Here is a 12,207-nt window from a genome sequence, read left to right as displayed (position 1 = left end):
TGGATATAAGGCAAATGATCCTGGATCTTGCATTTCATTGTGACCCTCTGAACAACTTAACATTTTTTTGCTATACTATTGTTCTCAATCTGTTGTTTTGTCCTGCCTTACCTACAAAAAGATATAGTTTTGTTATAGGATTATATTTACTGTATTTGCAATTGATATGCCATCCAGCCAATAAGAGCAATTGGTTACTTTAGCATTCGGATCACATAACATTACATTATTACATCTTTTTTGTACATGTATTTTGGAATCACTCTGCATACAAAAGAAAAGGTTAAAACCAACAAGGCACAAATTCTCAATAGACATCATCCTATTAGTTACCTGCATCTAAGACTAACGCCTAAATGAGATTGATTATACAAACCAAACTTGTATCTTAGGGTCATCTCCTTGTGAAGCCTGAAGTCTTTGTCTTTATGCAAAATAATGTGAAGCTCTATATTGCAGGGATCCATCATGCCTGCTCAATATATATGGATTTGCAATAAAAACCTACATTAGTAACCATAAAAGCAAGCCCGTTCTCATTAGCATTTCACAGCCCACTTGTTCACTGGGACATTTCAATTTCAGGAAGTGTAATAACTGCGATGGAATAATATATTCTGACTATTGTCCAAATACATACTTTTCAGAATTATCAGCCCAACTCCTGGAGGTTAACAGAGTCAAATTTCGCTTTAGGATCTATCTTTCCCCTTGTTATTATTTGCATTGCAACCATATATCCTCTTCATGGTTCTTAATAATATTTGAAAAGAAATATTTCTGGCATGGCAGAATCTGACTGACGAAACATTAAGCCATGCTCTAATGGGTGTAATAAGCTGTCAGTTCTAGGACATCCAAAGTAAGTAATTATCTTGTTCTCCGGCTGCTCGTTCAGCCAACAGGCAACTTCACGTTCCATAGAGAGAGAGTGAGAGGCTGATAGTGCTTCAGTCAGTTTTATTGTAATTGTTATGTAGACTGGGGCAAGGAATTCTTCCACAGAACAATGATATGCATAGGTCAGTGGCTATATTCATAATTCAGTACTAAAAATAAGGGTGAAAGCAGGTGAACAAAACCTACTGCGAAGCCTACATTGTAATAATTCACTTTGCCAATATCAAGGATTCACCATGTTCTGTAGAGTAATTTGCTACTCCATGGAAAAATGTCACAGGTTTTAGCATAACTAAATTAATTAACATTACCTATAGTTTTTGCATTTTGTTTGGACTATTTTTTTTACCTTACCTTTCCCAACCTACAAAGCTGCCAGGAAAAACTTAAGACACCTTTAACCATAGTACACATGCAATATGCAATACATATAGAACTGTAAAATGCAGGATTTGGGAAAAGTAGGAGATCAGCTTTAACAAGACTGCTTTATATTTGGATATCAGTATCAATGGCACTCACACAATTGTCAAGGAGGCTTTATTTTTAATGTTTCCTTTATATATGCCTCTTACACCAGAAAGGTCAAATGTGCAGCAATAATGAAGCTCCTGATCAAGACAAAATAGTTCTTTTTTTATCTCCAGACAAACAGATGGTGGAACATATGTGCAGACCATGAGGGATATGAACAGCTACCTAATACTCTACTCAATTAGTCTTCACACCTTTCATTAGAATTGATGCTAGCAAAGTACATTCTTCTATCAACTAAATGAACAAGGACAGAGCTGAAAACACTCATTCTTATTTTGTCTTGTGTTGTCACACAGCTATTGTTGGTATTCATAGTTATATATCTAGGGGTGCAACCAATAAATCCATATCTCTTGCAAAAATGTTCTAGTTATTTCTGCGGAATTCTGTATCTTCTGTTGATTAGTACACTGAATTTGCTTCATTTTGGATTAGTAGCACTAACTTGGTCTGCAATCATTTTTGATATGTATCATAAGCACATAATCATATTTAAGGTGGGGACACAGAATTGGCTGGGTATTATTTCCACATCTTTTGTAAGAAATATATATATTATATACTATAGACCTACTGGTATTACTCAGATTAAAAAAAACACCTACCAGCCAGTGTTGAATTCCACATGGGCATCAAAAAATCCAACAATTGGAGCACTAGCCGCCTTCCATCCCTGAATCCGAGCTCGAATCAATCCTTCCCGTCTTGTATTACGTACAATTTTCACCAACCCTGGATACCTTTTATTAACGTACTGGTCCAAGTTAAATTTCAATTCAACTATTAAAAGAAACAGAAAATAAGAGGTTTTCCGAGCTATGTTAAATTACCCTGGCATGAAAGGAGGGAACAATCTTAATGGGTTTTCAAAGTCATAGGTTTATGATGAATTTGAAGGGCACCTCACTGTCACTGTGACCTTGTTGCACCATTCAAATATGAGAGAAAGAGATCTGTGCTGGCTAAAGCAATATGTTTAGGCATATGTATGATGGTAAGTGTAAGCTTTTCAAAGCTTATAAATGTTCATGTGTATGAATACAGTCATAATAATACATCCCTGTCTGCAAGTTTAATCATGACAATGTAAGTGTTTGGCTATGTTTGCGTATATATTTGCGCATGTCTGTAATTATAGGGGTTTCTGTTTATCTTTTGCCTTTCAGCAGATTTTGCACAAGGTAGCCTAAGGCCAGCTCTGGGGGCCGAATTATTCTTTATTTTCCACATATAACCACTAAGTTCTCTGCCTAATGGTAAAATGCATTTTGTGGCACAAAACTTTTATATCCAGGACTAGACTAAAGCACTATGGGTTCCTAGAGGTCAGAGAACTTTATTTCTGTGGGTAGGACTCTATATTCCCATCCCTCTGTGGCAGTTTACAGTAGCAGGGTCATATCCTAACTATACATTATTTCTAATGAATCTAGACATAGTTGTCCTGTATACCCTGACATTTAGCCCTTCCCACAATTGGACTAAGTCAAGCCAAACTATCTTTCCTTCCATTAGAGATCTACAAATTACTCTTTTGCTGGAGTTAATGTGGGTTATTGTGGTTTGGCAGATTATTTGTGTCAAAATTAATATTAATTCTACAGTCCTGGTAACAAGATGTGTCCATGCTGACAAATTAAAGGTAAGCATGCATGTATCCATCATTTTCACCATTCACCTTATAGTTTACCTACAGTGATTAGCTGGCTTATTTGAATATTTTAAAATGTAAGAACTAGTGTTTTGTGCTCATGTTCATCATTGGTGCGTCATCAGGTTTTGGGTTTTTTGTGCAGATCACATAAGGAGATAAACATTTTTCAAAATATCTGCTCCTCCATTCTTATTTGATGCTAGATGGACTATTTTGATACAAAAAGCCAATCATGTTGTTCACATTTGTAGCATCTTACCATTATCACTATTATCGTCCACCAGTACGACTTCCTTCAGCAGATGAGAAGGGGTATGGTTGACCACACTATGGACAGAACGTAGGATAACAGACAAAGCTTCATTCACAAAGATAAAGACCACTGCAATCTGTGGCAAGTTGTCTGGGTAGCTCATCTGTTTGCATCTGTATGGGGTATAATAAAGAATAAAGATGTCATTACCACTAGACTGTTAGCACAAGCCTGATGCAATCTCACATCTTGTTGAACATTGTCCTAGTCTCCTGAAGAAAGATTGTTTCATTACCATGGGTCTGAACATCTTTGCACTCAACTAAAAGAAATTGACAATACGTTACCAAACCATAAAGTACACTTGTCTAAGCACGAACATAAATTAAAAAAACCCTACAATAATTGTACAAGTATATTAATACTTATACACCCTATATAACCTCAGTAGTACAGTAAAGCAACATTTCTCATACTAATCTGTAAAACTAGAATTTATGGATTTCCAATAAAGTAACAGATTTTACTATATGGGGCCAACTTCCAGCATCGGCCCATCATAGTGCTTAGCTAAATCAATGAGGTGGCATGCTATGTCTCCCATCAACTCTCCTACAGCTCACTGTGAATAAATCCAAAAGTGCAGCAACCTTGCAAATGTAGAAAAAACACTCACAGAACTAGCCTCTAACACTTTTAATGCTTTTGGTGCAGGAAAGGTTAACATTATTGACCCTCAACTACAAATGGGATCAACATTTCAGATCTCCAGAAGAGAACAATAGAACCCAATCCTTTAGATTTATTCTCCTCCTGACTCATGGAACCCTTAGCCGAAGATGAACCTTTCTTGCGCGATCAGTCAGAAATCACATGGGTTTTAAAGATTAATTTCTAGGGTAGTTTTCCTCTCTGCTCAAATTGTTGCTTTGACAGAAATAGAGCAATGTGTGAGGAGCTCATTAATAAAGGTATTATTTTTATTTTTGGTCCCAAAATGAAGAAAATGCCAGAAGCATTGTCACCTTTTTTAATTAACTTGTCATAGTCATTTTTATTCAATGTATCCTCTGACTATTAATGTCAATTAATTTATGGCACCATAAAATACAACCTTTGTCACCCTTCTACTCCATCTAAACCACTCTCACACACAGGCAAGTTCAACTAAGGATTGCTTCCTATTATATTAAATTAAACTACTTGAGATCTTTGACTGATCTGCTGTGTTTTATCTGTAACAGGTATAGTACTTTTCCATTCCCTTTTCCACTGCTTTTCAAACAAATGAAAGCATTTCACTTGGGCTGCATAAATACAAGGTTACAGCAAGTATCATTTGCAATGTCTTCAGAAAAATTCAATACAAAACAAGGTATCATTAAGTCGACAAGCAAGGAGAAAGGCATCTTTTAAAAACAAATGTTACATTGTGGATCCAGGAGTGCAACTAGTAATAGATTACACTTTAGTGAGTACATTTACTCGGGGCAGCGTTGCATGCAGCTAATTCAATAGGCTTTAATCATCCAATGTTATAGAAAACTATTTACATAAAACACAGAAATGTACACATAACAGCTACTGCGGCTAAAAAGCTCATCTTAAAGAGTCTTCTTCCCTCTGCAAGTTTATGAATACTAGCATAAAATTTGTTTTATATATATTTCATTAGCTTATGCTTAACCTCCAAGTGTAAACATCAAATAAGGAGGTTGTGAATGCCAGAAATTAGCTCACACCATTAACTATTCAGCACTCACGTCTTTCCCTAACATTACTTTAATTTCATATTAATACAACCCTAAATTGATTGAGAATGCTGGGTCCGTGTGTTCACGCAGACATACTGTGCAGTTTGATTAGTGAAGAACTGCAAGGTTTAGGAATATGAAACATTTTGAATGAACAGATATCGGTAGTCACCAAAAACTTCATTCACAGATAATTCTTTGTCCCCAAAAATGTCTGGTCCCTGGCCTGCCGTTTGGATAGTACCCGGTTGTCGCTATACTTTAGGGGATGGTTAAAGTGCAACAGATGAAAATTGGTCTCACAAACTAATCAACTCACTGATAAACTCCTCAATACATCCTTTACTCAAGGAAACTTTGTATTCACAACAGTCCTTGATTGTTGATACTCCAATGTCAATGCCTGATTCGTCATTCATTCGTCTTTCATTGATAATGCAGATAAGACAAACACTATGAATCCATGTATTCCCTTAAGCACTAGGTGTTTAGTTTCTTGCTTTTCTTCTGTCTAGCCTGGCACAAACTTGCCTTTCTTCCACCTTCTATTATTTGTAGAATTCAAACTACCATGTTTGTGAAAAGAGAAAGCATGTCCATTCCTCATTCTTCAATGTGACCCAAACTCGATGGCTTTATACCATCAGACCTGCAGTTGTCTGCCTCTTGAGCTGCTTTATCAGAGACATTAACAGCTATTACTATTCTCCGTGTAATGACTTGTCATCCTTGATGACCTTCCCTTCTAAAGAGCAACAGAGTTTCTGATTAATCATTTGCTGTTACTGTGCATAGCCTTTTACCGCACAAACATATTATGAGTTACATTTCTGATACAGAAAAAATAGATCTCAAATAACTGTTAGCAAGGTAAACGCTGATTTGTAGGAGGAGACCTGAATTTTAAATCATGCGATGCATGGATGCACATGAGCAATTTGTCCTACAGCTTTGTTGCATTTAATTGAACACAGAACATATAAAAAATATCACACATTGAGAATGATACTAGGACCAGCACATCAATCTATAGCTATTTACAATCTCCCTATCTAGCTATATACAGAAAATGTGCCAAAACATTACACAGTACTCTCATCTGTTGAAATATGGACAGTCGTCAGAGAGCTTGCAGAAAAGTTGCAGTTTCAACACCACCACTTTAGTGTGCAGGACCAGCACCGACAGATTCTTCCTGTCTGAAGCCCCGTATAATGCATAATGTGTAAGGATACTTACACAATCTCACTGATTATACAGGAGCAGCCAAGCTCTTCCAGTGGCTCTTCCTTGTTAAGGATCAACCTTCATGATATATTGTGAAGTCAAGGAGGTAAAAAGACTACTGCAGACCCAGTCTTTAGTGATTAAGCCAAATTGGGCTTAATTCAGACTTTTTTACTCCCGCATCTGAAGCTCATTAGGGCCTTTCTATTGCTTTATAAAATTCCTAAATGGTCTACAATGTATATCTAAAAATTAATCAATTTGAGTCACACTAATGCTCTGCACACATCATTGAATCTCATAGCAAATGTTATTTGCTATTGATTACAAAGTTGTTTTTTTGGGCACTTATGGAACTACTGAGCATAAAAGTAAGGAAATATTATGAAAGCTGAGATTTTTCACAACTAGCATGTCTAATCACTTTTCTCTGCAGAAGTTGAACCAATTAAGAAATCAATCAGCAACTTAAATTTTGATGTCTGCACAATTCCCCTTCCCATGCATTTGCCTCACCTCCTACATCCCAGCTTCTACATTTGACTGAAACATCTCCTGATCACTATACTGCATGTGCATTATAGTCACTGCAGGCCAGATCCAGCACTGGCTCGTGAAAGAATTCCAGGGGGGTGAACTGAGAACTCCCTTTGTGCATGTGCAGAATGTGCTCCCATTTACTGCAATAGAAGTGCTTTCCTACTGCGGATTGGCTGCTTCAAGCTGTCAACAAAAAATGGTGCGAAAAAATGTTTGGAGGCTACAGCATGCTGCTGTACTTGAGCTGCAGTTTCACCTAAAAGCATGTAGTGTTATTTTTATTTTACATGTTGAAGAATGTGTATTACATTTCTTAAAATGTGCTTTATTATGCATTCATCATTGGCTGCATGGGACACTGGGGTGTCCTGTTAAACGTAACTTTTTTACTCACTAATAATAACTTGCAAATCAGAGTAAAATCTGCCTTTAATAATTATTAATTTAATAATTAATTATTTAATAATACAGCAATCTGTAGACAATGATTTTACACCAAAACGTACCACATTTTCTGACTGCTTAGAAAATCTGTTGCAGTGTCTCTAACAATAGATTCAGTGAAAGTTGGAAAGACCATGATCAAAAAAAGAAATGCTATGTAATTTACAGCCCAAGGCTTTCACTAGTGATAGTGACAGATCTCCATAGAGAAATGTATACCATGAAGCTTGACTTTGGATCCTCAGTGTCATGTGATGATATTTCCTACTTTCACAGTTACATCAACATAACAAAGGAAGTTTATGTAAAAATATGGTCTTGGGTGACTGCAGATTGCTGGCATTAATCCTACATGATTGGCCTCATGCAAAGTGTCAGTCTAAAAAGTCAATCCAGTACTTCACAGCTTCAAGTATAAGGGAGCAGACAACATAAGGACCGTGGCGTCATACAAATACGTCTTTGTTATTTTAGTAATATTCTGTCTGAGTGGGACAGCAGTATTATTATCATTCATTTTAAAACAAAATATTTATGTGTAAACCTCTGATGGTAATAAGAATCGCAAATTAAATGCATTTACATATCATTTATATGTTATGCAAATGACCAGTTATTATCTTTTATCAATGATTGCTATCCTTTATTTATATAGTGCTGAAAGTCCACTGAGCTGTACAAATGGTGATACTGAAATTGACAATTAGAACCGGAACAGCTTTTAAAGAAATTACTTTGAACGTAATTAAAACAATGATCTTATGTTAAATAAAACTCATTTACATTAACAAATGGATATTATTTTTGTGCTGGTGTTTTTATGCACATATAGATAAGCATCTACATAAGTGTCCTTGCCCGTGAATTAACATTACAAAAAGTAAAACTTGAAACCTAGCCCTTTGAAAGATTTTGAACATTTTCACATTTTTAAATATTAAAAAGAGATACTGCTATAGCCACAATGTCGTCACAATGACTATATTTAAGAAACAACACATTGTTTTGTAAGAACAATAAACTTATTTTGTAATGATATATATATATCGGACCATTACACCAACAGGGACTTTCATGACATTGCATAGACATTAGACACTATAACAGCTTCCACTCTTCTGGGAAGGCTTTCCACAAGATTTTGGGGTGTTTCTGTGGGAATCTTTGCCCATTCATCCAGTAAAGCATTTGTGAGGTCAGGCACTGATGTTGGAAGAGAAGCCTGGCTCACAATCTCCATTCCCCTTCATCCCAAAGGTGTTAGATGGGGTTGAGGTCAGGGCTCTGTGTTAGCCGGTCAAGTTCTTCCACACCACACTCATCCAACCATGTCTATGGAGCATGCTTTGTGCACTGGGGCACAGTCATGCTGGAATAGAAAAGGGCCTTACCCAAACTGTTCCCACAAAGTTGGAAGCATATATATGTAATCGTGCCTTGTCACCATGGAAAATATGAGTGATGTTGGGCTGGGCTTAAAGTAAGGACCACTCACAATGCACACGATTGGTCCCTGTCCAGCCCTGAGGTTACAATTCCCACAAGGACAAGTGTCCTCTGCTGCCCTCCTTGTCCCTCTGCTCCCCGGAGCTTCTCCCCACAACCCTTTAGAACTGTTCTAATCCTTTCAGCCCTCGCTGCCGTTTCCTGCACTGCACTGTGTTCTTAACTGTTACCTCCAGCGCCCCTTCAGCAACTCTCTGCTCTGATCAGAGTGACAGTGTTTATGTGGTGCTTCTATTTTTCTACTGCTAATTATTTTTTACATAAATTGATCACCATATTACTAGAGCAACACAGCAAGGAATAATTAAGGCAAGGCAGCCAAATATGCATTTTAAAATAATTTTTAAAAAATCATGTTATACATATTTTACTACATATTATGTATTGAAATAGCGAGATATGTATTATATGTATAACTAAGGACCAAATAAGGTTTGAGCTTTTGACCGCAGCAGAAAATAGGCAGACTAGATGGGCCAAATGGTTGTTTTCATCCATAAAATTAGACTGTAAGCTCGTCAGGACAGGGACCTCCTTTCCTAATTTGTTCACACCTAACATACCCCCTTCATAACACCTGACTATTGATTTATTGTATTTCTACAGTTTATGCACCTCCTCTTTATTATACTGTAAAGTAAAGTACTGTTACTTTATATGTATATTTGTATTTCGTTAGCACTAATTCTTTATTTCAATGTACTTTATTTAGGACTACATATGTACTAAATGTGCTTCATACATCTGTCTCTCCGCAGGCACAAATACTGTATATATATATGAATGTGCGCACAGATATATATTTATGCAGATTTAAAACATATTTTTTCTTTCCTTGGAAAATCCTTTAGCTGGAAGCAGATTTAATACGCTGTTTCAGCCACGGATTAAGTAACACCTTCAGAGCTCTGTGCCAGCTTTCCCCTGCAGACAGAAATGCACACAGAATTAAAGCTGCTTCATCAATCTTTTAGGTGTCTAATACCAAATATGTTTTTCAAATGAACCTGTGGGTTTTCTGAAGTGTTATTGCCATCCTTTCTTGTTCACCAGTTTTCCTCTGTCAGACTCTTGATTCTATAGAGGTAGGAGTGTTGTGCTATAATATTATTATGATATCAAGGAAGCGACCACCAGAAAACAAGCACTATATGGATATTGGTCTTCAAAATCTAGGTCAAGCTTTTAGATATAGCAACGCAGAAGGTCACATGTGGTAATAATGTCAAATACAGGGATGGGGTTTTAGTGCCTTCCTAACATGGGAGAACCTGGAGGTGGTACCCTCAGCGGACTTGCAACCTAGGCAGACAAACTTTAGGTGCCTACATGATGGGCCAGTCCTTGGAAAACCTGTGTTGTTAATTATGGACATACAATAAAATCTGCATGGTGAGTATAATATCACGCTACTTTGTATTATAGGGAATGTACTTAAAAATTCACACAAAAGATTTAAAGTTAAACAAAAAAATCTGAGCTGAATAAAAATGGAATTGTGGTCCCTGTGGCTTTTTGATGTCGTCATGAGGCCAGAAACTACGTGACGTGATTAATTTGCTAAAAGTTCAATAGCACCTCATACATATATAGGCTATATTATGCTTCACTCTTTCCACACTGCATTTGCATAAAATAGGTTAATTGCCCAAGCCTTGCAAACCATAGGGGGTTATGAATAAAAAGTAATTCTGGAGCAAAGTTAGAAAATTGGTTTTATTACTATAGCTATGGATTGGGCCACTTTCTTGGATGCTATGGTGATTTGTCAAACTTTTTACGTCAATTACTTTTCATACATAGTCTCTTTACAGCTTTATGAGTAGGATAGAATGCCAGCTCTTATAAGCGGTGTATTTTGTATTCTTGTGTGACTATTATAATTTCCTTTCAACACCTCTTGGTTTATTAACATTGTTACCTAAAGAGAATTATCTCATATTTCCTTTGCATAAGGTTTACCATGGATATACAATGTGTTTACCCAAGATGCACTATTCAGTATGCTTTGTCCATAGCCTATAAATTTCCTCCTGCAGAACGGCTCCAATCATTTAAATGACGAGTAGTTCAATTACGCAGAGGTGAAATTCGGGGTGGAGAATATATTCATTCTATGACTGCAAATGTTTGAACTGGAATACATAGCTATGGGGTTATAGCTGAATATCTTATTATACTCATACGATATGCACATGTACAAGGCAGGTATGATGGAATTTGTAATCCTGTAAAAGATTTGTAGCTGCAGGTTGCCTAAAGGCTATTACAGCAATCACAGCTATGAAACAAAATGCAGAAATCTATTACTATCCAGATTATCCCTGAACCTAATTATTACACCTATATTCATGTTAATCATGTTTATCCCCTTGGCCTTTCGTGCTATTTTTCTATTATGCTGTATGTGGCATGTCCCATCTTGCGGCCAGATAATAAACTGCTACCCTGCCCCAATATATTTATTACAATACAAAGAAGCTGAACCTAAATATCTGCCATGGGTCCCTAAGGTACACCTGTGCCTGTGGCAGCTTCACTTTTTCCCCAATGTTACATATGGCCCTTCTACACGTAAAACATGCCAGCAAGGTCCAAGGAGGCTTGAGGACCCCTGGGATTTATCTCTCAGTGCAACTACCTAAGCCTGAGCAGAATAAGCACATAAATGCATAAAACTAAGCTTTAATGGTTAAATAGCAAGTGTTCTTCTGACCTGAATGGTAGCTTCAGGGAAGACATTTAATTGCCATTTGTGAAACAGGCATGTACATGTCTAACAATGTGTGAATGTTGATATTGATAACATTAATTAGTAAGTTCTTATTAAAATCCTCACAATCTGGAAATCAGTCCATTATAAATAAAGTGATTAGTGTCATCAGGGTACCGCTTTGATAATTGTCTCCTCTTTTAACTTATTGTAAGGGACTTCATACAATTTCAGTTTTGCAGACCTTTGTGAAATGCACTTACTTTAATTATATCCAGTGAAAGGATTGGAAGTCCGTCTGAATTTTAATTAATGCTTCAGAGACCAAAATTCATATGTAATAAATAATCTATTAATAATGTTTCTGCAGCAAAAGATTTTTGTTGTTTTTTGTGCTTTGCCTTACCAATGTATCAACTTTTTTGGTCAAGACTGGCTTTTAGACCCCACTAAGAATTATACATACATAAGATATTACTATATTAATCTACCAAGCAAAACATTAAGCACAACTTTAGTTTAAAATATGTTAGGAAAAAATCTGAATATATAATGAAACTGAATGGAAGGTAGTAAACAATCCAATTAAACTGCCTATGCTTCCACATTTGACAATTCTGGTGTGAGGGCTCTGTGCTTATCCTAAGATTTTTACCTGAAGGTTTGGTAAATGACCTCT

At 36.5% G+C, this 12,207-nt stretch overlaps 1 protein-coding gene across 1 annotated transcript in view; it reads right to left on the bottom strand.

The window, feature by feature from the left end:
* The window catches only part of LOC149275728 (polypeptide N-acetylgalactosaminyltransferase 9), a 111,407-nt gene that overhangs the window by 69,024 nt on the left and 30,176 nt on the right, over window positions 1-12,207 (bottom strand). Inside the window, exons 3-4 of the mRNA XM_089504384.1 lie at window positions 3,351-3,517; window positions 2,043-2,217 (exon numbers count right to left, since the gene is read on the bottom strand). Coding sequence (XP_089360510.1) covers window positions 2,043-2,217; window positions 3,351-3,517 — 342 coding nt within the window. The remainder of the gene's footprint in view (window positions 1-2,042; window positions 2,218-3,350; window positions 3,518-12,207) is intronic.

This window comes from Sceloporus occidentalis, unplaced genomic scaffold, assembly GCF_023333645.1.
Source record: "Sceloporus occidentalis isolate IW3139 unplaced genomic scaffold, rSceOcc1.0.p SCAF_269, whole genome shotgun sequence".
In the NCBI taxonomy this organism is placed as follows: domain Eukaryota; kingdom Metazoa; phylum Chordata; class Lepidosauria; order Squamata; family Phrynosomatidae; genus Sceloporus; species Sceloporus occidentalis.
Note: the sequence above shows the minus strand (reverse complement) of the source record. Positions and strands in the feature narration are given on the sequence as shown.